We start from the raw sequence: 24,400 nt of genomic DNA, 5'->3' as shown, positions 1-24,400 counted from the left end.
TCATCACATGTTTCTTTGCACAATTAGGTTAGATAAGTTTAATAGTCACATGTAAAGGGTTGCAGGTGTAATTACAGGGTAATTAAGCTCCAAGCTCCAACAACGCTGGTCAAAGTGAAATGAAAATAATAAAATTAATAATAAAGAATATACATAAATATAATATATACATAGATGATTGTGGAAGCACTCTAGTGGCAAGGGACATTGGTGTGTAAGTACTGTATTAGACTATTCTGAGTACGGTCTGGAAGGGTGCTCTTATAGGACTTTGATTTATGAAACTAAGGCAGTAGCAAAAGTTTGGATGGATTATTTATCCAACCCTAGGTTGGTCAATATCATACCCACGACATCGTCAGTGCTGATTTTTTCCATTGATCCTCTGGAAACACTTGTGCAGTTTTTGAGACGGGACTCATTGTCTCAATATGGCCTAACAGAGGATCTTTGGAATACGAATACCTTACATAATCACAGACTACTCTGTGAAAGTTGTAAAATCCTCTCCATCGGGAGTTAAGGAGAGTCCAGGGTTTGTAACCTGACACCAGGTAGTCTGGGGGCCACATTTACCCACTTCAACAACTGGGGTGTGAGAGCCGCTCTCTCATTGGTGCTTTCTGAAAGTCCTCCTCTCTACAAAAATACCATCCATAATGCTTCCACTCTTTGTAAAACAACCTTTTCATTGTGGAAGAAAATAAACACAATAGGCCTAGATAATGAGATAGCAAACATAAAGACAGGCAATACCAGGGTTTGTAAGCCCTGTGTTGTTATGGCAGTGAACATTTAGTCCAGTCTATCTCTGTCTCTGCATGTAGAATGTACGCCTGTTTCCAACTGTATCACAGTCACTCTGACCTTTGTACCACTCCAAAAGATAAGAACAATTGTTCTACCAGTTTATATTTTTCTCTTGTACGTTATGCCCTTTTTAAATGTTCTTTGTACTGTAATGTGACAGATTGTAACACAAAATAAGAAATGTTTGTCTAAAAGTTACATTTACTTTTATTTAAAACTATTGCTGGGATGCAAGTATTTGCCATTGATGTGACTAATTATCAATGTCAGAAGTTGTTTTCCAATTAACATAAATCAATACTAAAAACCAATACTCATATAAATCAGATAGTTAGAGCAGAGCAGGGTGGAGCTTGTGCTGCTTGACTACCGTTGCTGCACACATTGTTGAAGTGAAAGGAAAGTGGACAGCTTGATCCTGCTTGTGGGACGCACTGACACGGGTAAGTTCCCCACTGCTGTCTTTCTCATGATAAAACCAATTTTTCAGACAAAAAAATGAGCTATGTTGTCTGAGCTGGATGATTTGGTGCAGTTTGAAGCAGTTGGGGTTTGGGGGGTTGAAGTTGGCATGGGGTAAACTCTTGTCTGCGTTTTTGGCAGGGGACTAGTGTGAATGGAACGGAGCTGAAAGAAAGTTTCACAGAGCGGCTCAGTGAAAGGCATGTGCAGAATGTGACTGACTGGGCACTAGAAAGGACTGAGCTGTAAGATGAAAGGGATCCAGAGGAACGGTTAGGAGGATGGTTGTGGTGGAAGATAAGAACTGAGGAGAAATCAAGAGAATGGTGTCAAAACTAAGGTGAGAGATGGAGAAAGGTGAATTCATTCTTTTTTCAAAGGAGGAGAGAAGTGAGGGTAGAGAGATGTCTTACAGTGGTAAAAATAGACAGAAGGGGAATGGAGGTGGGGAGATTAAGAGAGATTAATTAGGGAGCTGAGAAGGAAATAAGGAGAGAAAAAAATAAGAATGGAAGAAAGGGGACAAGAGGAGAAGAGGGTAGGTGGGAACACCTGATGTCGATTTTACGGCTTGGGTAATATTGTGCATAATAACAGACCAGCTTCTGACAATTATTGTTAGCAGAAAAAAATTGTCAAACCAATGTTACAATGGTGGATCTCAAACACAGCTAAAGGAAACTGGTAAGCTTGTCATCTTTCAGTTTTGCCCTCCTTGGTAGATCAAATCATCTTATCCCTTTTAGCAATAAGATTAGAGAGACTTAAGATGTTCTCTTTCTGTGTGGGAGCCACAGGACATTCTGCCTCAGAATTATGAATGACCTACCTGGGTACCAGATGTGTTTGTGCTGACCTTCCACTCCTTGCTGCTCCTTGTCCTGTGCATGATGGCGCAAACAGATCTGGGATCCGGCTAATGAATGACCAAGATGGCCTTCAATCATAAGATCTACGGTCAAAATTCTTATTCAGTGTGTGGATGTTCAATCCTCTGCAATACTCTGAACAACTATTGCCATAAAGGAATTTCCTTAAATTCCTGGGTTAGATTGAACAGATATGTAAGTGGTTCAGCTATGAAATCAGCTGCCAGATTTAAAAAGCAGGGATCCAAAAGATCAGGACCTGCAGGCTTTCTTTGATCTAAGGATTTCAGGGCTTTATGTACCACCTGCACTGAGAATGGCAAAAAGCTAAAAGTTTGACCAGCTCTCACTGGTTCATCCATACAGGGTTGTACAGAGACAGAGGACACTGGTTCATCCACACAGGGTTGTACAGAGACAGAGGACACTGAATCAAACAGCCGACCAGATGATACAAAGTGCCCATTGAAACAATTCAGCATTTCAGTTGTCATATATAGCAACAGAGTCCTTCAAAACACATGACGGTAATTCATTAACATTACTGTTACCAGACATAGACTTAATAGCATTCCAAAACTTTCTAGGGTCATTCAGGTTATCAGTGGTAACAGACATAAAATATTCAGACTTGGCCTTCCTGAGAAGAAAAGAACACTTGTTTCTTAACTGCCTAAAAATAAGCCAATCAGCATCAGAACAAGATTTCCTTGCTTTAGCCCAGCCTAGATTACGGTTGTGAATAATACAAGACAGCTCAGAAGAAAACCATGTATTATCCCACCCTTTAACCCTGAACCTGCGGAATGGGGCCTGTTTGTTTACTATTTGGAAAAAAACCATCATGAAAGAATATCCAGGCAGTTTCCACATCAGGGATAAGCTCAATCTTGCTCCAGTCAAAATAAAACAAATCATGAAAGAAAGCCTGCTCATTAAAACACTTCAAATTTCTCTTACGAATAAAACGTGGGTTTGTCTTTGGAACCTTAGTATTTCTAACAGCAACAGCAGCACAATGGTCACTTAAATCATTATAAAAAACACCAACTGCAGAATATTTATGTGGAACATTTGTCAATATCAAATCAATCAGGGTAGATTTATCTGGGCATTTAAGATTTGGGCGAGTGGGTGAATTAATCAACTGGGTAAGATTCATAGAATTACAAAACATTTTTAAATCATCAGACACAGGCTTTAACCAACACCAGTTGAGATCACCAATCAAGATCATTTCACTGTAAAGAAGTTTAGACATAAGGTGCATCAAAGAAGAAAATGCATCACCGAGAGCCGAGGGGGCTCTATAACAGCCAATCACAGTTATAGAAAGGCCCTTTGAAACCTCAATATTCAAAGCAAGAAATTCCAACTGTTTACAAATAGTTTCAGACTTTGCCACACTTACATGGAATTTACATTTTACATATATAGCCACACCCCCACCTTTCTTAACCCGATCAGTGCGATAAACATTGTAACCGCTTATACAAATATCCTTATCAAAAACAGACTTGCTGAGCCAGGTTTCAGAAAACACAATTACATCAGCATCAGTTGATTTAGCCCAAATCCTAACCCCATCAATTTTTGACAACAGGCTGCGTACATTTAAATGAAAAATACCAAAACCAGATCTTAATTTAAAATCAGAGGGGGTTTGGAGACATTGCATATCAGGGCCAGGGTTAGGTTGCACGTTACCTGATATCAACAAAAGAAGAATAACCTCTGTTTAATAACCTTGCACGGCTTCTCTTTTTAAGAGACCTACTGCAAGCGAATTCCACAAGTGAGTTTCCAGACAATACAAAACAGCCATTTAAAACCATTTTACTTTGGTAGTGACATAAATTCGTACTGATCACATCATGCCACAAATTGATCGGCACTTGGACGAGTGGACCGAGTAAAAAAGAGCGAGTTCCTGCAGACAAAATGTCTAATGGACGGGAGAGCACATCGTCAGATGTACTCACCCTGCTACAATGTTCGTTTTCTCCAGAGTTCAGTAAAGTCATTGCACAAAGCAATACCACGAAAAAAAATAAGAGGCCAACGAAGGTAAGGGGAGAGAGGGACAGCGTGTATGTGAGTCAATGTGAGTGTTTGCGCGTGTGAGTAGATTGGGTGTTGAGGGAGATGGAGAGAACGGGTTGAGCTGCCACTGACAGCCAGGCGAAGAGCAAAAAGGAGCAGCTTGGACAAGACACTCCGCGGACGAAGGAGGAACTCAGGCCAGCCAGATATAGGGTTACTTTGGTAAATTTCAAGTAATGAAGTGCCGAGTTGAGGAGGACCCGTGATCTTTACACCAGCAAAAATAAAATAGTTTGCACCAAACAACAACGAAGTTACGCAACCATAAATAAATAGGTTATTAGTAGGTTAAAATGTACTAGTCACCGACAAACGACTTGACATGCTTCCATCTTGGAACGATATACATAGTGCTTATGTCTGTGTTTTCCTTGTATGTGTTCCTCTGTGTTTATGCATGGTTTTGTGTCACTCGGGCTGCTTGCGTGGGTGTGTGTGCGTGTTTCCCTCCTCCGCAGCCTCCCTGCTAAGCTGATTAATGGGGGCGTGGCAGGGCTGGTGGGTGTGAGCTGTGTGTTTCCTAATGATCGGGCCAAGACCCGCCTACAGAACCAGCAGGGTGCCCGAGTCCACACCAGAATGTGAATACTGCCTTGTTTTCCCGTAGCCAAAAAGTCCAAATTGGCTATATCGTAAAAATTCATGAAAACCAAAATTAGCTTTTGTAAAATTGTATTTAAGGTTAGGCAGAAAATTAACAGTGTAGTTAAGGTTAGGTTTAAATTCACATTTTAGGAAGATAAATTGTTTATTACTTTTTGTGTTTGGTAACTAGTGATGACCTACTGCAGGGGTGTCAAAGTCAAATGGACGGAGGGCCAAATAAAAAATTTAGCTACAAGCCGAGGGCCGGACTGTTCGAATGTTCATTGAAAAAATTTTAAATGACGCATATAGTCTAGTGAACCTAATTGAACCTACTGAAAACCTAACAAATATATTCCAATATGATCAGATAAATAAAGCAATATTTTCTTATGGCTCTGTCAGTAATCTTTAATTTTCAACAGACACAAAAGACAAATTTCCTTTATATAAAAATCCCCATAACATGAACATTAAATGAAAGAAACCGGTATTCAAGGCACCATCAGTAGCCTATATTTTCTATTTTAGCAAAAGTGGGCTAAATTTACTTCAAAGAAAAAAACAATAATAGCAATTTTCTATCATCCACTCAACTGAAATATTTTTAAAATATAATTGGATTGAAATACAATAAAATAAAGTGCAAAAATCTATTAATCAAAAACAACACTTTGTTTAAGGAGAAGTAACATGCAGTGAAAACAAATATTAAACTTTAACTTTTAAACTTGAACTGAGTAAAAACTCTAAATATGTGATTGCACAGTAATGTTCACTTGTTTGAGGTTGAGGGTGATACTTGGTGGTGTCCCATCTTTTCCACAAGTTCATCAATGTTCGGGGTAAGGCTCTGAGCTGAGGAAATCCTCAGAATTGAGTGGAGGTGTTCAGCAGTAAGTCGACTTCTGTGTGATGTTTTGTTCAGGTTCATCAAAGAAAACAGTTGTTCACACAGGTATGTGCTGCCAAACATAGACAACGTTTGAGCAGCCTGGATGCGCAGCTGGGGCATTGTGTCGGGGAGGAAACGGGCGAACTCCGCAGCACCCACTGCCGCATATTTTGCCCTCAGTGCATCATTGCATTGGAGGTCAATCAACTCCATTTGGAGGTTTGGTGGTGAGCTTTCCACGTCAACAGCAAATGGGTTACCGAGCAGTTCCAACCTGCTTTTTTGTGCTTCAAAGTCAGCAAATCGGCGTCGAAAGTCAGCGGCAAGCATACCTATTTTATCAGCCAACTGTGCGCTCGGGAACGCACTGGTAGAGAGCTTCTCTTTCATGGTCTGGCAGCTGGGAAAGTGGCTCAAATTTTCTTTCCGCATCTGCGTCTCCCACAGAGTCAGTTTGGTTTTAAATGCCTTCACTGTACTGTACATATCAGAGATGACATGATCCCGACCCTGCAGCTGCAAGTTCATTGCATTCAGATGACTCGTAATGTCACACAGAAAAGCCATTTCACACAGAAACATTTCGTCTCGGAGTTGTGTTGTGTCTTTCCCTTTGCTGTCCAAGAACAGACAAATCTCCTCACGAAGCTCGAAACATCTTTGAAGCACCTTTCCCTGGCTTAGCCATCGCACCTCTGTGTGATAAGGCAAATCACCATGCTCCGTTTCTAACTCCGTCAGAAATGCCTTGAACTGGCGGTGATTCAAACCTTTGGCTCTGATAAAGTTAACTGTGCGCGTGATGATGCTCATTACATGCTCCATTTTCAAGGCTTTACCGCACAACGCTTCCTGGTGTATGATACAATGATAAGCTGTCAGCTCACCTGTCGCGTTTTCCTCTTGCATCTTTTCCCGTATCTTCGCCACCAGTCCGCTCCTGTGTCCACACATCGCAGGTGCTCCGTCGGTTGTCAAACCCACAAGTTTTTCCCAAGGCAGCTCCATCTCATTTACACATCTTGACACCTCTTCATACAAATCATGCCCCGTAGTTGTGCCATGCATAGGACGTAAAGCCAAAAACTCCTCTGTCACGCTTAGGCTGGAGTCCACTCCGCGGATGAAAATTGACAACTGGGCAATGTCAGAAATGTCGGTGCTCTCATCCACAGCCAAGGAATATGCAATGAAATCTTTTCCCTTTTTCACAAGCTGCTCTTTTAGATTGATGGACAACTGGTCTACTCTCTCGGCAATGGTGTTTCTGCTCAGACTCACATTTAAAAAGAGTTGCCTTTTTTCTGGGCAAACTTCGTCACAAACTTTAATCATGCAGTTTTTGATGAAATCCCCCTCCGTAAATGGCCGGGCTGATTTAGCGATCTCTTCTGCCAAAATAAAACTGGCCTTGACAGCAGCCTGGCCTTGTGATTTGGCTTTTTTGAACAGAGCCTGTCGAGATTTGAGGCCTCGTTTTAATTCCTCTGCCTTTTGTAGCCTTTGTTCCATGTCCATATTCTTGTTTTTGTCCGCGTGTTTCGTTTCATAATGTCGTCTCAGATTATACTCTTTCAGTACCGCCACACTTTCTCCACACAGAAGACACACAGGTTTTCCAGCTACCTCCGTGAACATATACTCCGACTCCCACCTTGTTTGAAACCCCCGGTTCTCAGTGTCCACCTTCCGTTTTGCCATTTTTGATGGGTATCTGAAAGTTAATTTTACTGTGATGCTGACGACTGCTGTGCCAATAAATATTGAAATGAAGCAGCCTACTGCTCGGTGCGTCACCGTTGCATTGTGGGAAATGTAGTATTGGTGCGTGTAAAAGATCTGCGGGCTGCCGGCTTGCTGCGGTCTGCGGGCCGGTTCTAATAATAAATCAAGATCATCCCAGGGGCCGTAAAAAACCTTCTCGCGGGCCGGATGTGGCCCGCGGGCCTTGACTCTGACATATGTGACCTACTGCCTTGGCTTGGTTCCTCATTTACTTTGTTCACACAATAAAAAAAAGTAAATAAAAAAAGTATATAAAGTACAGTTTATTGAATTGGAATCAAAGAGAGAATAGTTCTGTTTTGACTCATGCACACAGTAATTGTTTTCAAGTAATCAGACTAAGCTGTCCATGAGGGCAGATTAGGTCAAATGTGTTTTTGAACATTTGCATTCAAAACAAGTGTTTGGTGCTGTTTTGGTGAGTGCTACATTTACTGAGTGGCTTCCACAAGAAATCAGACAGGGAAAATAACCAATTCTTGGCTCTATAGTACTAGTTATTTACATGCTTGGCTCTACTAGTTGTCTAGTACAGACAACTGTCTATCTCTATACACCTGTACACAGTATGGCATCATAGGGTTGAGTGTGCATTGAGCCTATATTTACAATGGTAAAGTGAGTTACTGGTTGGCACAGGAGTGATCCTTTGGCATCCTGACTACTCATGGTCTTTTAATTAAGTAACAATCTAGTAGCTGCTAATGAAGTTTAATCAAATCAATGGAAAATCAAACTGTGAACCAAATGTGAACCAATTAAAGTTAGAATCCTTAGTTGATACATCTATTTTTGGACTATATATATTCTTCAAGAATCAATAGGTATATAACTTATAAATGCCTCATGAGCTTAGTTCAACTGTGGAACCCCATCAGAACCCAAATATATAAACCTGTTTTACTCTGTTTGTAAACAATGTAACAGTATCATGGATGGTCGGTCCTTGCATCCATAGCGCTGTCTATTCATTTAAGAGCGGTTACATTTCTACAGGCCCATCCCTCAACTTATTGATTCAATTAAGGATTCTAACTTTAAAGGAAAGTGTCCATCAATTATGTTTGCAGTGTGTAGCTGTGTTTAAGTGATGCTGAACAACCAACATTCTGTGATGTAGGGTTTTGTTAAGATTGACAAGACACTGTATTGTAAGGAAAAGCAAATTACTAAATGGTATTCATTGTTTATGCATGGTCAATAAGCATCCGTTATAAAAGTTGTGAAGAGGGCACAACAAAACCTTTTCCCCTCAGGAGACTGAAAATATTTGGCATGGGTCCCCAGATCCTCAAAAGTTTCTACAGCTGCACCATTGAGAGCATCCTGACCAGTTGCATCACTGTTCGACATCTGACCATAAGGCGCTACAGAGGTTATTGCAAACAGCCCAGTACATCACTGGGACCAAGCTTCCTGCCATCCAGGACCTATATACTAGGCGGTGTCAGAGGAAAGCCCAAAGCCCTCCAGTCACCCAAGTTATAGACTGTTTTCTCTGCTACCGCACGGCAAGCGGTACCGGAGCACCAAGTCTAGGACCAAAAGGCTCCTCAACAGCTTCTACCCCAAGCCATTAATTAGACTGCTAAACAATTCATAAAATCACCACTGGACAATTTACCTTGACCCTCCCTTTTGTACACTGCTGCTACTCGCTGTTTGTTTGTTACCTATGCATAGTTACTTCGCACCCACCTACATGTACAGATTACCGCAACTAGCCTGTACCCCCGCACACTGACTTGGTACCGGTGCCCCCTGTATATAGCCTCGTTATTGTTATTCTTATTGTGTTACTTTTTATATTAGTCTACATGGTAAATATGTTCTTCTTCTTGAACTGCACTGTTGGTTAAGGGCTTGTAAGTAAGCATTTCACAGTAAAGTCTACACTTGTTGTATTTGGTGCATGTGACAAATAAAGTTTGATTTGATTTATAAGATATATCATGAATATATCAGAAAGTTCACCCAAACTGATTTTTACCTGAATACTTCTCCGTTTGATGTGAAGGCTGGACTGTTTGACGAAGAGAGTAAAGTTGGAAGGTTACTTTGGGATGTATCGAGGTACTATTTCCCTGGATTAATGTAATGTATAATTCTGTGTTATGAGTGTAGCTGACACTGCCTAAATTAAAATAACTGCTATAAACCATGTATTATACCCTTTGAAAGTATTGAGCACCTAGAGTTATTAACTAGCCTAGAGCTAATCATATGAAAGTGCAGGGGACGTCTTTTTCATGACATTAACTGTAGATTGTGTTGTTATAATCCATTACTATTTTTTCCGCAGGTGCAGCAGTGAATCTCACTCGTCACACCAGAGATTGCCATTAAACTGGCAGCAAATTATATCTTCAGACAGAAGCTCTCCAAGGATGGGAAACTAACTTTTTGTCCTAGCACAGCACAGCACTTACACTTTTAACTATTTAACTGAAACATAAATTTACATACCCGAGAGTACTTTTTTATCCATCAAGTTAACATAACATTCATGTAATAAAGTCAGACGAACTAAGGTACTATTGCTACAGTAAACTGTATCATTTTATCAGGGGTGGTGCCATTATTGTTATTATTGCTATGTGTCTATTTATTAGTCTGTTAACCCTGTCATTTGGCCCACAGGAAGTTGCCCCTGTGGGGGGAGATATTGGCAGGATATGGGGCGGGGACCTACCAGATGATAGTGACCACACCCATGGAGATGCTCAAGATCCATTTGCAGGACGCAGGAAGGTTGGGTGAGTTCTGTGAACCGTTTGTCCTTAGGCCAACCACATCTCAGACTCTGCTGCTGAAGTTTTTTGGCACTGATTTGATGTGTGTGTGTGTGTGTGACAGCTGCCATAAGCAGAGTGGTCCAAGCACACACTGCAGCTTCTGGTCCATCTCCTCCAGCCCAGCCTGCCCCTCCACCACGGACCACTGCCATCCGTATCACCCTGGAGCTACTGAAGACACAAGGCCTGCCAGGCCTCTACTGGGGAGCAGGAGCCACACTGATGAGGTATGACACTCTGTCTCTCTCTCTGCCTCTGACAAATCCACATAGGCAAATAGCATAGAAAGTGAAAAGCTAAATGAAAGAGACAAATTGTACATGTAAAAAAAAAAAAAACGCACACCGCACGCACACATTCAATCACTCACTCCCTGTGGTACAAGCACACAACAGGAGGTTGAGGCCCCGTAATTGGGGAGGATGGGCTCGTGGTAATGGCTGGAGCGGAATCAGTGGAACGGTATCAAATACTGTACATCAAACACATGGTTCCAGGTGTTTGATGCCATTCCATTTGCGCCGTTCCGTACATCAATATGATCCGTCCTCCCCTCAGCAGCCTCCTGTGAAGCACACACACACACGTTTCTCTTGTTCAGTTCGGAATGACTAAATCCTGAACTGACTGAACGGAGGTAACCTGCTAGACTCACTGTCAGGCCTGATTTGTCTCATTACTGGTGATTAGTTTGTGGCAAAGACTTAGATTTACTTCTTGTAAAGGCTGCCTGATTTACATATACCACATATTGCATCGCTCCGTTCAATATTTTGTATTTCTGTTGATACGTTGGTCTTTTACATATGTACAGTACTTACTGTATGTGTGGTCTGGCACCCTGGCTAATCAAGGCCAACATAAATCAATAGGTTACTGCAGTTATTGTATGTCTGGCAGGCTGAATCTAGCTGTGGACCGACTGCCTCCGTTCTTTTCGTATTCCTGGGATGTTCCTTTCTCTATGATCTACTTCCCGCTGTTCACCAACCTGAACACGCTGGGAAGGGCCGAGTAGTCATGGAGACTTGCAGGAGCGGGCCCCCTTCCTGCAGTCCTTCACAGCAGGCTGCACAGCCGGATCAGTGGCAGCTGTAGCTGTCACACCATTTGACGGTGAGAGAGACAGAGGCAAGGAAGGGCTGGGGGAGACCCATAAAGGAGAGATGTGCATATCATTCAGTCCTAAACGTTAATGTCCACAATAAGACCATCTAATCTGTAGATGTCATACAGGGGCAGTTTGTAAGGGCTGATTCCTGTGTTGGGTTGGGATTGCAAAGGCTATTGAATTTGATTAGCGGATTACAATTCAATTATACCACGAGACCCCAAGTACAATGGTATGAAATACATTATCAATAACTCTGCAATCCCAGAGCACGATACCCACATTGTCTGTACTTTGTTAAGGGCAGTTGAGTTTACATTGGTTTCAGTGTGTGTGTGTGTTTGTTGGCAGTCATAAAGACTCGTATACAGACCTTGCAGAAGGGGGAGGACACATACCGTGGCATTGTTGACTGCACACGGTAAGGTTTGCACCATAAAACCCACATTTCTCTAATATGTATGTGCTAACCTTTGGTTGACAGCAGGTTTCTCACACTTCGATAGGAAGATCTGGAGTAAAGAGGGCCCAGCAACATTCCTCAAGGGGGCAACGTGTCGCTTACTGGTCATCGCCCCTCTCTTTGGCATCGCACAGGGGTCTACTTCCTGGGTGTAGGAGAGCTGTTGCTAGGGCTACTGGGATAGCAACAGCATGTGGCAGTGTCCCTTACAGTACAAAACATACTGCTTCATTCAGCAGTGAACGTGAACGGAGGGAGAGATAACTCTCCATGGTTCTTATGCAAAGGCTCCTTGACTTTGCCATCACTAAGGAAGTTACCAAGCTATCATGTTGTTTGACAAAAGCACTTTATATGTAAGTGACAAATCCATCAACATTTGTTTTTAAACTATCAAAACATTTTATTTACTAATGTTGTATAATGCTGATTACACTGCCATGAGAAGTCTAAAATGTGGCCGGCAATTCAAAGCAATTGGGCCACCTTTCAGAGATCCTTTTCGTTTCATGAAAAAGGACAACCTCCGCATTGGCTTTCCTCCCCAGTGAGTTTCTTTCCCATCCATGAGTCCAGAGTTGTAATCTTGGACTCCTCCTGTTAATGCTTTAATCCTAGGCTCTGTACTGTAACCCACTGAACAGCCAGACTCCTCTCCTACAGGTTAAGACTGCTGGGCCTGCACTCAAAAGTCTTACCTTCCTGTTCTCCACAACTCAGACTCGGAAGCAAACCTCTTCAGAGCTAGCTGTAACTGTTAACTTAACCTTTTTTAATGCATCTTTGAATTACATGTCATACGCACAATAAAGATTATGCAAATAAAGCCTTATTTCTGCTGATGGAGTCTCTTGTGTTTATCTTACACATTTTGGAATTCAGCAGAAGTTTGTTTGATGTACAATTTAGTATAGCCTATGATAAAATCCATTAAAAAAAATTACCAGGTTCTTGCCAACGCACTTTGGATTAAGTCCACTAGGTGGCAATGAAAGCATTTTGTTTTATACATTTTATGATGGGGTTGGAATAACCATTTTATGCTTCATTGGATAACATCTGAATTGAATGAACAATCTGTTAACAAACAGTGAATATTCATGTTTCTTTGTTGCATATGTATTGTTAATCACATGGGTAAGTAACAACAAAAGACATTCATTCTCCAATCCAATATGTTCCCACTCAACACACACAAACATCAAAAGGAATACAGCGGCAGCCACCCTGTTAGGTGTTTGGACACCTTACAGTAAACAAAAAATAACTTGATTATTCCTCAAGGGACAATCAGACAACCCTTCGTGATGGGAGGGGAGCAGTGGTAAACTGAGGAGGTAGTATAAAACACTTGTGAAAGCCACCTACCCTTAACACCAGACAACACACATTCTCCCTCACATCGTGTCTCATAAAACAGTTTCTTACTTTGGAAGATCATAGAGATAAGTGCTTAAAGTTGGGAAGATCAGAGAAAGGGTGTTCTTGGGCTCTGCACAACTTCCAACATATCCAGTCCAAATGAGAGGCTTGTTCGCAGTAACACTTCCAATGATCCCTTAACCTTTGTCTCCAACAGCATCATTATCTTTTAGTCCAAAAACTTACGGTTCGGGTTGGCACCGAACAGAGCCGTTCTGACCTCAGGCATCATCTGTCAGAGAACAAACAGAGGGGTCAGAGTGAATACCTCAGCTGTCCCGGTACTACTCAGGATACAGAGTACTCATCAACCGAGCTTACAAAGGATATTAAGGTAGATAAGATCAGACAGATTCAAATCAACCTCATCCTGTTGGAGTACATGTGACATACTTGGGTTAGTGTTTGGGGTATTTCTATTGTGATTCCTAACCCCTCCTCCTCTGCCTAATATGTCAATACTGTACCTGCTGGGCCATGAGGTCTAGCCTGCTCTCCAGGGTGTTGGCTACCTTGATCTTCCCATTAGCGTTGTACATCTCAATACCTCCAGAGCTGTGGACACCAGAAACATACAGGTCACAGTCACTTGCTGAAAGACCACTATAGCTTGCTTATGTCCTCTTTACTCAATCAATCACATGGATAGACCTAATTTGCACAGTGTGATAAAGTTAACGTTCAAAAACAGATGTAAAACCATTTTAAGTCAAGTAGATGTAATCTCTCCGATTCCTTTGCATTGCTAATGTGCCGAATACAAATACATGCACTCTATTTTAGGGAATGGGGATACCTAGTCAGTTGAACAACTGAATGCATTCAACTGAAACTACCTGACTCCCCTTTTAGCATCCTGGTTGTTGGGTTGTTATTGTACCTCTTAGTCATTGATGTGCTCTTTGTTTAGCCACAATTAATGTGAAATGAAAAGGAATCTCATACATGTCTGGTGAAAGGTGCCGGTCTTGGTCAATGCCGACCTCAATTTTGCTCTTCACAGCATCTTTATAGATGGGGATATTTTTCTGTACAGCAGCCTGTATGGTGAAAACCAAATTGTGAATAAATCAAAATTTTCTCAAACACAAGTAGGCCTATTCAAGTCATAATACAAGCTGAAATCAGTATGATACACAGACAATGGCAAAACATGTAAGTGACTCAACAAGGTATCCCTAATAACATAACACTGACCTGCACCACGGCAATGTCCTGCTGCCGGCAGCGAATTATCACTTTGGGCTCTAGCAGTTGGTAGAATCCCTGAAATTGAAGCCCGGACATAAATAGACCGCATATAGTAGCCATTGTTCATTGCATGACAGTGAGTATTAGCGGCACGGCAAACTCTGTCAGACTACAGCAGAGCTCATGAGTCGGATTACTCCTGAGCGCACAGAAAGATTACCTGCAGAACAAGCCCCTCCAACAAGGCAGGGTACCTCGCTGGGTCCTTGGCAATGTTAGCCAGCCTCTGACGAGCCTCAGTTAGCAGATCCTGACACACGGAAAGAGAAAGAGTCAGACATCACTAGCACCAAGATATCTAAAATGTTATTGATAGGCAAAACATTTAATGTGGTCAGAATTGAAGGAAAGCCGCCACTAACCGAAATCATGTCATCACGAGCTTTCAGCACCTTCAGTCTAGCCAGGTTCATCAGGTTGGACATCTGACTGTGTGGAGAAGCCAAATATTAAGTGGCAGACTGGCAGTCAAGCACTCTTATCAATGGGAGGCACAACACATGGTTTGGACAGGACAACATGGAGAGAACAAATTATGGTGCAAAAGGGAAGAATACTGCTCTATCAAGAAGGTAAAAAAGGCAATAACTGCTCATTTGGTTGATAATTAGTTCATGTAATTTTTGCTACATTAAATACATGCTTAATCATGTGGACAAGTATCCTGCCTATATTGTATTGTGTTTTGGAGAAAATGGGGGTCATGTTAGCAGTAACTGCATAAAGTTACTGTGAAACCAAGGTAAATAAGTGAAAATACTTAAAGTACTACATAAGTAGTTTTTTGGTGGGGGTATCTGTACTTTACTATTTATATTTTGACAACTTTTACTCCACTACATTCCTAAAGAAAATAATTACATTTTTACTCTATACATTTTCCCTGACACCCAAAAGTACTTTTGAATGCTCAACAGGACAGGAAAATGGTCAAATTCACACACTTTAAGAGAACATCCTGGCTCATCCCTATTGCCTCTGATTTGATGGACTCATTAAACACAAACGCTTCTTTTGTAAACTATGTCTGAGTGTTGGAGTGTGCCCCTGACTATCCGTGAATAAGAAATCGTGCCGTCTGGTTTGCCATAAGGAATTTTAAATTATTTATACTTTTGATACTTAAGTATATTTAAAATCAAATACTTTTACTCAAGTAGTATTTCACTGGATGACTTTCACTTGAGTAATTTTCTGTTAAGCCATCTTTACTTTTACTCGAGTATGACAATTGGGTACTTTTTCCACCACTGCTTTTTGCTTGGTAGGGCAGAATAGTGATGTCACGGTGTCATTTTGTAGTTAGCATACTAGCTGTTCCTGTAGACTTCCAGTCATCGCGCTAACACTTTCAAACTGCACGCAGAGACATATCAATGAGTTCATCTGACTCTGGGTAAGAATTAGTAGTAATTGCCAAAATGTCGCACTGTTTAAATTGGGATCTGCCTCCGGAAAAGATATCTTTATGAAGAGTATGTCCCATTCAGCTGAGAAGAATTCACTTCAACTGCTGGGATAAAACAGAGAAAAAAAACTCACATTTTCTTCTGCTGGTCGATCTGCTTTTCTTTTTTCTCATAGTACTCCATGATCTTGAGCCTTTGTGTCTGCACCAGACGGCCCTTCTCAATGTTGAACTCCTCTTCTGCCTTTAGGAGCAGACAGAAATTTGTTAATATTTTGTACAGTACCTTAACCAGACTTGCCAGCTAGATGGGAGAGTATTACCTTTGCATCAATTTCTTCTGCTTTCTCATTGGCTTCCTGTTCAATGAAGGCCATCATATGCTTGATCTGTCCAAGAAAAAAAACAGGGGATGAAGAAGTAACATTTAACTTATATCATCATAACTCATACCATTATATAAAATAACCCCTTATCACTAACATGTGGAATGTGGCAGTGGCACCCCGCTGTGTTTGTGTGTAGAACTAACTCTCATGAACAAGTGAGGAATCCACTGTCATTGGTCACAAAGTCTAATTTTTTAACTAGCTATGCCTAGACGCAGTACATTTTTGCCTGTATGCCATCTTTCAGATAATGCACTCTAAAACATTAATCAGGGGGACATTATTGATTCCCAAAGTGCCCTTTCAACACAAAAACCCAGAGGCACAATATATCAAGGCAGAGCAAATGACTGACATGGCAAACCAATCTACTCATGGATTAGAGTGGCTTGATATGTTAATTCATACCCAAATAATGTTTGAATCATCCTATACTCGTATGTGGCCAAAGCATGAATTTGGAGAAAAAAAACACTTAAACACTAAACAACCTGAAACTTGTATCTAAATAGACCGTTTCAAAAAGTTATTTCCTCATGAGCTGCCAATCAGCGGTCTACACATCCATTTTTTTTGGAAAGTATAAGCACACATCATTCTGTTGTTGGTTTAACGTTACGCCCACACATAAAAGCTGCTTTTTAACATACTAAATACATTTGTGAAGGAAAACTATTTCACTCATATTGTAATTAATTATAGATCATATTTCATTGAAATCTGGAAACACTGGACAGTTAGTTGAATTTTGAATCACAAGGGGAAGTGCTATAGTAACAGTTAGCTCGTTTGACATTTGGTGAGAGCTGACAAATTTACAGCTAGCTATATATCTCACAAAGCAGACATGTTAGCATAACTAACTAAAACGAAAGCACACAGATTACCCTTTCTACTTTATAATAGTTTGTGTTAGCTTTTCTAGTTAACTAAGTTTTGCTAACTAGACAGCTAGCTTTAGCAAGCAAGATAATGTTACCTGTTTCTGTACGTCGGCATCGCTGAGCGCCATGGCTGGTTCTTCAGTTGTTGTTTTTTGCTTACTAATAAAGGTAGCTAGAAAACAACTGACTAATAATAATCAGCTACTTGATTTGACTAAATAGATTTTCAGTTGCGCATACACGACACAAAAGATGGGTCTAATGACAAGCAACAAACTGGCACTGAAAGTCAGCTGACTGGGTGACAGAGAACTGCGCGTTCACAACAAGGGTCGGTTTACTTCTTGTTTTAATGAGGTTTAACGGCGGTTGGCATCCAATAAATGTTGCATTACCGCCACCTACAAGACTGGAGTTCGACTCCCTTATACTTATACTAAATAAATAAACAATTACCCTACCATCTAACACGACACACAACTTGTTATAAAAATAAAATAAAAAATAACACCATCCTACTCCACTATTTCAAGCTATTAGTCCTACCTCAGACCAACAACCTGAAAGAATGGGACACCACCATTGGCGAACCGTTATTCAGGGATTTTGAGCCCCACATTTTTAGCAAATGCTTGCCTGTTTTGCATGTTATTTTGAATTGAATACGTGTCACATATCAGTTTGCAAACAGTGTAAAAAAATATATATCATTGAGTTAATAAAGCTGCATACAAACATGGTCTCTTTTTTGTTTTCTTGAGTAAAGCAGCACCAAAATGCAGGTGTTTCAGCCTAGCTCAGTGCTTTCTGTGGTGGTGGTGCAAGCCAGCAGAAAACATGGAGCCTTGCGCCATGATTGGCTCAGTGTTTTGTCACTCATGGGGACGCTACGTCACCGCCAAGTCTAATGTTAGACCTCGAAAATAGCCCCTTGAGTGCTGCCATAGAGTTACATTAGAAGTGCCTATCCAAGAAGGTTCAAAGTCAATGGCCACAGATAAAATGACGTCAAATCACGTTATATGTACAGTAGCTTTGATTGGACTGTCAACATCATACTTTCAAAATCTTAGCTAGCAGTCATTATCATGAATCAAGTCGACAATCTACTGGCAAATCCTTTTTAATCCTTGTCATATGAAGAGAAATAATGAAGAGAAATTACAGATAAAACGTATCGTTGCTCATCAGCCATTGGACATAAACATTACACAGCAAGTTGGAAATCACAAATTCAACAATGAGTGGTTTGGAAGGAATCAGTGACAGTGTCTGTGTAGTCCCAAATCTGGGATTAGGGGGCTCTTTTCCAAGTTTAAAATGATAAACGTTCAACATTGGCCATGCTGTCAATGAAGCATGATTTGTGTCATGCTCAAAACAACTATTAACTCGGAACTGCGAAAACTTGACTTCAGCGAGTTCAAGACAAAAGGTAAATCGGGAATAAACTCCGACTGGGAAAATAAGTTTTGAACGGTCATCGAACTTGGAATTGTAAATCCGGGCTCTTTCTAGAGCTACGACGTGAAGATCAATGACGTCATCATGATTCAACCTTGTTTTTTTCAGAGTTCCCATTTGTTTTGAAAGCACCATACATCCAGAGAATGACAAAATGACTAAATTTGCCTACGAAGGACCGCGGCGCCACCTTCCAGTTCAAGTGAGCACAGCACAACAAGGTGAGTCCAAAACTGTATTGTATGCTGCTGCATAAATTATGTAATATGCCTGGGAGATATATATACTGTAGCTAAGAAAGTAATACTAAGTGTATGTTGTGTAGTAAGATGTTAGTAGCCCATGTGCCTCACCCTAATAATTTGGTCTATTTACCCCTCTTAATTTCACCTATTGTTCTGACTTGGTGGTGCACATGTAGCCCATAACCTGTTTTAGAGAAATGTAATCATCAAATATTGTAAGAGCTTTAATTTTTTGCTTCATGCCCCCTGTATTTATCCTACGATTCTGACTTGGTGTACAGGGAGAACACTGTAAGAACGGCCCATGTTCTGAATTCTGTCGCCGTACATTTCAAAAGTGCTATACAAATAGTTATATTGACTAAATCCGTCCTAGCTCGCTCATTAATGTCTTAATAGAAATTACAGAGTGCCTCTTATCCGCTTGTCATCCCCTTATGCCATAGTTTGTACATCTCAATTGTCATTAGAAACCACATTTGTTTAAGCAAGTCAGCCAGATCAGCTATGTTTTTTAAAAAGGCAGTAAATGAGGCTGAATGAACAGTTTCATTGCCAGACAAGGCTTTGCTGATAGCCAGGTGTAGCAGTGGTAAGATGTTGGGACTGCTGTTGGGACAGCTTTATATAGGCCCTAACAGTTTGTGGTCACCGTTTGTCAACGTTATAGTGCAATTAATGTATTGTTTAGTGTTGTTTAGTATAGTGGCTTTGCTGGCATGCGTCCCACTTTTATACTTTTTTGCCCCACCAAGATTTACATGCTAAAACCGCCACTGGACACAACCACTTAACACACCCTGTAACTCTTCTGCTTCCTCTCTGCAGCTGCCACCACAACCTCAATTTTCTGCAACTTACGTTCCATCCCTGCAGTACAGTTGATAACCATTGCTATAAATGCTAAAAATCCAATCTTACTGAAATATATATCACTTGTTGGCCTATCCCTCTGTACTAGTACAGATCTACTACTCATACCACTCCTCTCAGGATCCCTCTCCATTGACCCATCTTCCTCTACTTTCTCCACTGCCTCAGCATATGACAACTTCTGCACTTCTCTAACCCTGGAACCCTCAACCTGCCTATCTCGCACGGGACATTTCTGATCTCCAGCCCCCATGGACACCCCTACAATTAGCACATACCACTACTTTCCCCAAGGCTACACATTCCTTTGTTTTACATTTACATTTAAGTCATTTAGCAGACGCTCTTATCCAGAACGACTTACAAATTGGTGCATTCACCTTATGATATCCAGTGGAAAAAACACTTTACAATAGTGCATCTAAATCTTTTAAGGGGGGGGGGGGGGTTAGAAGGATTACTTTATCCTATCCTAGGTATTCCTTAAAGAGGTGGGGTTTCAGGTGTCTCCGGAAGGTGGTGATTGACTCCGCTGACCTGGCGTCGTGAGGGAGTTTGTTCCACCATTGGGGTGCCAGAGCAGCGAACAGTTTTGACTGGGCTGAGCGGGAACTGTACTTCCTCAGAGGTAGGGAGGCGAGCAGGCCAGAGGTGGATGAACGCAGTGCCCTTGTTTGGGTGTAGGGCCTGATCAGAGCCTGAAGGTACGGAGGTGCCGTTCCCCTCACAGCTCCGTAGGCAAGCTTTGTGTCATGCCCTTCTGCACACTTCTCACACCGATGAACCTCCCTCCTACACTCTGCTGCCACATGCCCATAAGTTTGACACCTGTAACAACGTAATGTATTCGGCACAAAATCTTGTGCAGGATAACTTATATATCCTAATATCACTTTATCAGGCAAAGACTCAACATCAAAACTCAAAAGAACAGACAATGACTCTTCTGTTTTACCACTCACCTCACTCTGTCTGCGTCCAAACGACGAGCATCACAAACACCGGGAATCTTCCCCTTCAGTTGGTCAACTTCTACATTTTCTGCTACGTCAGTAATTACTCCTTTCAATGGCACACTTTTCTTGAGAGCAAAACAATTCACGTCTTGCCCCCCATTCGTTTAACTCGGAGAGCCTTCTCCCTCTGAGCAGCAGAAACACAAACAATTATCACAAGACCACTTCTGGTTAACCTCACTGATTCCACAGCACCCAACTCTGTTTTCACCCATCCTGAAACCATAAATGGATCAGCGAAAAGGCAAGGGTCCACTTTCTCCAAACACTTCACTCCTACTGTCACAGACTCTTCTTTATCCTGACCCTCGTGCAAGCCTCGGGCTCCAAGAACTTCATCAAACCTACCACCTTCGATACTTCAACCTCATTCACTTCCATTTCTCCTCCTGTCTTCAGTTCACTCTGCTTACACTTTCTACCATTATTCTTTCACAAACCGTCTAGTTTTTTCACGCCATTTTTAACCGACTCAAGCTCACCTTCTTCCTGCCTCTCTCTTAGACCTCCTCTGCCTCACTTTCCCCTCCATTCCTCCTCCGTATTCCAAGTATTTCTCCTTATGATAATACTGCACTTCTCCTGACATACATCTTGTTCTTGCCTTCACAAGGGACGCCATTTAACCGGCTGTCACAATCTCCGTGCAATTAGCAGAACCCCTCCGGAAGTAGCCCTCAACAGTGCATCCCACTTATAAAGCAGCTGCTTCGTTCTGATGTTCGTCTTTATCAAAAGCTACCGCAACGCTTTTCCATTTCAAACAAGCATGCTCTTCCAACCACCGTCTCGCTTCATGCCATCACCATTTCTTTTCAAGGTTCAGTTTATGAAGTGCCACGCATATTTGGCTTATTTTCCATAATAAGAATCTCTGACAAGCTAGTTTTTTTGTGACTTTTAAATATTGCACCGATTTCAGACTTTTTTTGTGACTTGCTCCAGCAGGACCCCTCTAGATCTTTGTCATACTTCTGACATATTATTATAGCTAATATAATATAGGTATTATTCTTTCCAGCCAGCAGCTAACGTTATTACAATACACTTTTTCAACACCGTCCCCAACTTGAGTTTATCGTTAAGGTTGTAGTTTTGTCACTTGACAATTTTATTGTAACGACCCTGGGTTTATAAGCGCGGAAATCGACTTTGCCGCACGAGCATGCTTTTGCGGTATGGTCGATATCGCGCCGGACCTCGGGCTAGAAGGTCGAGGGTTCGAGACCTGCTCCCTGCTGTTTCATTACATTACTTTGGAGTTTTGTTTGGCTAGCTAACTTAGCTTACAGACATGGCACAGTTCGTCAATACCGGTACAATTAGCTCGCCAGAACACACCAATGTAAGCCAACTAGTTAACGAACTAATTGTATTTGGTTACTCAAATTGTCTTTTAGTGTAAATTGATTTATATTGCGCAGTTTAGACAGCATAGACGTATATGGGTATTCGCTAGATGGGAAACAGTTTATGCCAAATTGACGTCAAACGTTGAATGTTTTAGTTAACCCTAAGCCATTTCATAACCTTAACCTTATTCTCATAAACTAATGCGAAAAGTCAAGTCTGACAAACTGTATCCCTTCTAGCCAAAACCACGTAGACGTCATCATAGCCATAAATGGGTCCCCCAACGACAACGTGGTTGTCATAGACACGGAATCCCTATAACGTTAGAGAGTTCGCCATCTTGTAGTCGTAAAAAACAGAAATTAGTTTCAGCCATTCCTATTGGGGAAAATAATGGGGTTTTGCGATAAACACAGAAAATAAGGTCTGAGGTTAACACAGGCTTAGGAGATGTTAAACATTCTATTTATTTTTATTTCACCTTTATTTAACCAGGTAGGCTAGTTGAGAACAAGTTCTCATTTACAACTGTGACCTGGCCAAGGTAAAGCAAAGCAGTTCGACACATACAACACAGAGTTACACATGGAATAAACAAACATACAGTCAATAATACTGTAGAAAAAGTCTATATACAGTGTGTGCAAATGAGGTAGGATAAGGGAGGTAAGGCAATAAATAGGCCATGGTGGCGAAGTAATTACAATATAGCAATTAAACACTGGAATGGTAGATGTGCAGAAGATGAATGTGCAAGTAGAGATACTGAGGTGCAAAGGAGCAAAATAAATAAATACAGTATGGGGATGAGGTAGTTGGATGGGCTGTTTACAGATGGGCTATGTAGAGGTGCAGTGATCTGTGAGCTGCTCTGACAGCTCGTGCTTAAAGCTACTGAGGGAGATATGAGTCTCCAGCTCCAGTGATTTTTGCAGTTTGTTCCAGTCATAGGCAGCAGAGAACTGGAAGGAAAGGCGGCCAAAGGAAGAATTGGCTTTGGGGGTGACCAGTAAGATACAACTGCTGGAGCACAAGCTATTGGTGGGTGCTGCTATGGTGACCAGTGAGCTGAGATAAGGCGGGGCTTTACCTAGCAGAGACTTGTAGATGACATGGAGCCAGTGGGTTTGGCGACGAGTATGAAGCGAGTGCCAGCCAACGACAGCGTACAGGTCGCAGTGGTGGGTAGTATATGGGGCTTTGGTGACAAAACAGATGGCACTTTGATAGACTGCATCCAATTTGTTGAGTAGAGTGTTGGAGGCTATTTTGTAAATGACATCGCCAAAGTCGAGGATCAGTAGGATGGTCAGTTTTACGAGGGTATGTTTGGCAACATGAGTGAAGGATGCTTTGATGCGAAATAGGAAGCCGATTCTAGATTTAATTTTGGATTGGAGATGCTTAATGTGAGTCTGGAAGGAGAGTTTACAGTCTAACCAGACACCTAGGTATTTGTAGTTGTCCACATATTCTAAGTCAGAACCGTCCAGAGTAGTGATGCTGGACGGGCGGGCAGGTGCGGGCAGCGATCGGTTGAAGAGCATGCATTTAGTTTTACTTGCATTTAAGAGCAGTTGGAGGCCACGGAAGGAGAGTTGTATGGCATTGAAGCTCGTCTGGAGGTTAGTTAACGCAGTTTCCAAAGAAGGGCCAGAGGTATATAGAATGGTGTCATCTGCGTAGAGGTGGATCAGAAAATCAAAAATCACCAGCAGCAAGAGCGACATCATTGATGTACAGTCGTGGCCAAAAGTTGAGAATGACACAAATATTAATTTCCACAAAGTTCGCTGCTTCAGTGTCTAGATATTTTTGTCAGATGTTACTATGGAATACTGAAGTATAATTACAAGCATTTCATAAGTGTCAAAGGCTTTTATTGACAATTACATGAAGTTGATGCAAAGAGTCAATATTTGCCGTGTTGACCCTTCTTTTTCAAGACCTCTGCAATCCGCCCTGGCATGCTGTCAATTAACTTCTGGGCCACACCCTGACTAATGGCAGCCCATTCTTGCATAATCAATGCTTGGAGTTTGTCAGAATAGGTGGGGTTTTGTTTGTCCACCCGCCTCTTGAGGATTGACCACCAGTTCTCAATGGGATTAAGATCTGGGGAGTTTCCTGGCCATGGACCCAAAATATCGATGTTTTGTTCCCCGAGCCACTTAGTTATCACATTTGCCTTATGGCAAGGTGCTCCATCATGCTGGA

The 24,400-nt window shown here is 41.6% G+C and overlaps 2 protein-coding genes and 1 pseudogene across 2 annotated transcripts; 1 reads left to right on the top strand and 2 right to left on the bottom strand.

The window, feature by feature from the left end:
• The first annotated feature begins 1,176 nt into the window (after nt 1–1,176).
• LOC129862389 (mitochondrial glutamate carrier 1-like) lies at nt 1,177–12,720 on the top strand (annotated as a pseudogene).
• Nucleotides 5,563–7,448, bottom strand: LOC129862388 (general transcription factor II-I repeat domain-containing protein 2-like). Its single transcript, XM_055934002.1, has one exon. It carries the CDS (start codon nt 7,423–7,425, stop codon nt 5,605–5,607), a length of 1,821 nt encoding a protein of 606 aa, XP_055789977.1. The 5' UTR covers nt 7,426–7,448; the 3' UTR covers nt 5,563–5,604.
• Nucleotides 12,630–17,570, bottom strand: LOC129862390 (V-type proton ATPase subunit E 1-like). Its single transcript, XM_055934003.1, has 9 exons — nt 17,328–17,570; nt 16,283–16,348; nt 16,094–16,203; nt 14,914–14,980; nt 14,712–14,801; nt 14,498–14,566; nt 14,246–14,340; nt 13,768–13,855; nt 12,630–13,532 (listed from the first exon to the last, which is right to left on the bottom strand). Exons 1-9 carry the CDS (start codon nt 17,358–17,360, stop codon nt 13,470–13,472), a joined length of 681 nt encoding a protein of 226 aa, XP_055789978.1. The 5' UTR covers nt 17,361–17,570; the 3' UTR covers nt 12,630–13,469.
• Between the last annotated feature and the right edge of the window lie 6,830 nt (nt 17,571–24,400).

This window comes from Salvelinus fontinalis, chromosome 9 (assembly GCF_029448725.1).
Source record: "Salvelinus fontinalis isolate EN_2023a chromosome 9, ASM2944872v1, whole genome shotgun sequence".
NCBI classification, from domain to species: Eukaryota; Metazoa; Chordata; class Actinopteri; order Salmoniformes; family Salmonidae; genus Salvelinus; species Salvelinus fontinalis.
This window is presented reverse-complemented; position numbering and strand designations above follow the sequence as displayed.

Excerpts from the sequence above, each read along its gene's own strand:
- LOC129862388 (XM_055934002.1), bottom strand. The coding sequence starts at position 7,425 with ATGGCAAAACGGAAGGTGGACACTGAGAACCGGGGGTTTCAAACAAGG.
- LOC129862390 (XM_055934003.1), bottom strand. The coding sequence starts at position 17,360 with ATGGCGCTCAGCGATGCCGACGTACAGAAACAG. Across the intron at positions 16,204-16,282 it reads CAGAAGAAATTGATGCAAAG|GCAGAAGAGGAGTTCAACAT; the intron begins GTAATACTCTCC and ends CTGCTCCTAAAG. Across the intron at positions 13,856-14,245 it reads CGGCACCTTTCACCAGACAT|CTCTGGAGGTATTGAGATGT; the intron begins GTATGAGATTCC and ends TGGTGTCCACAG.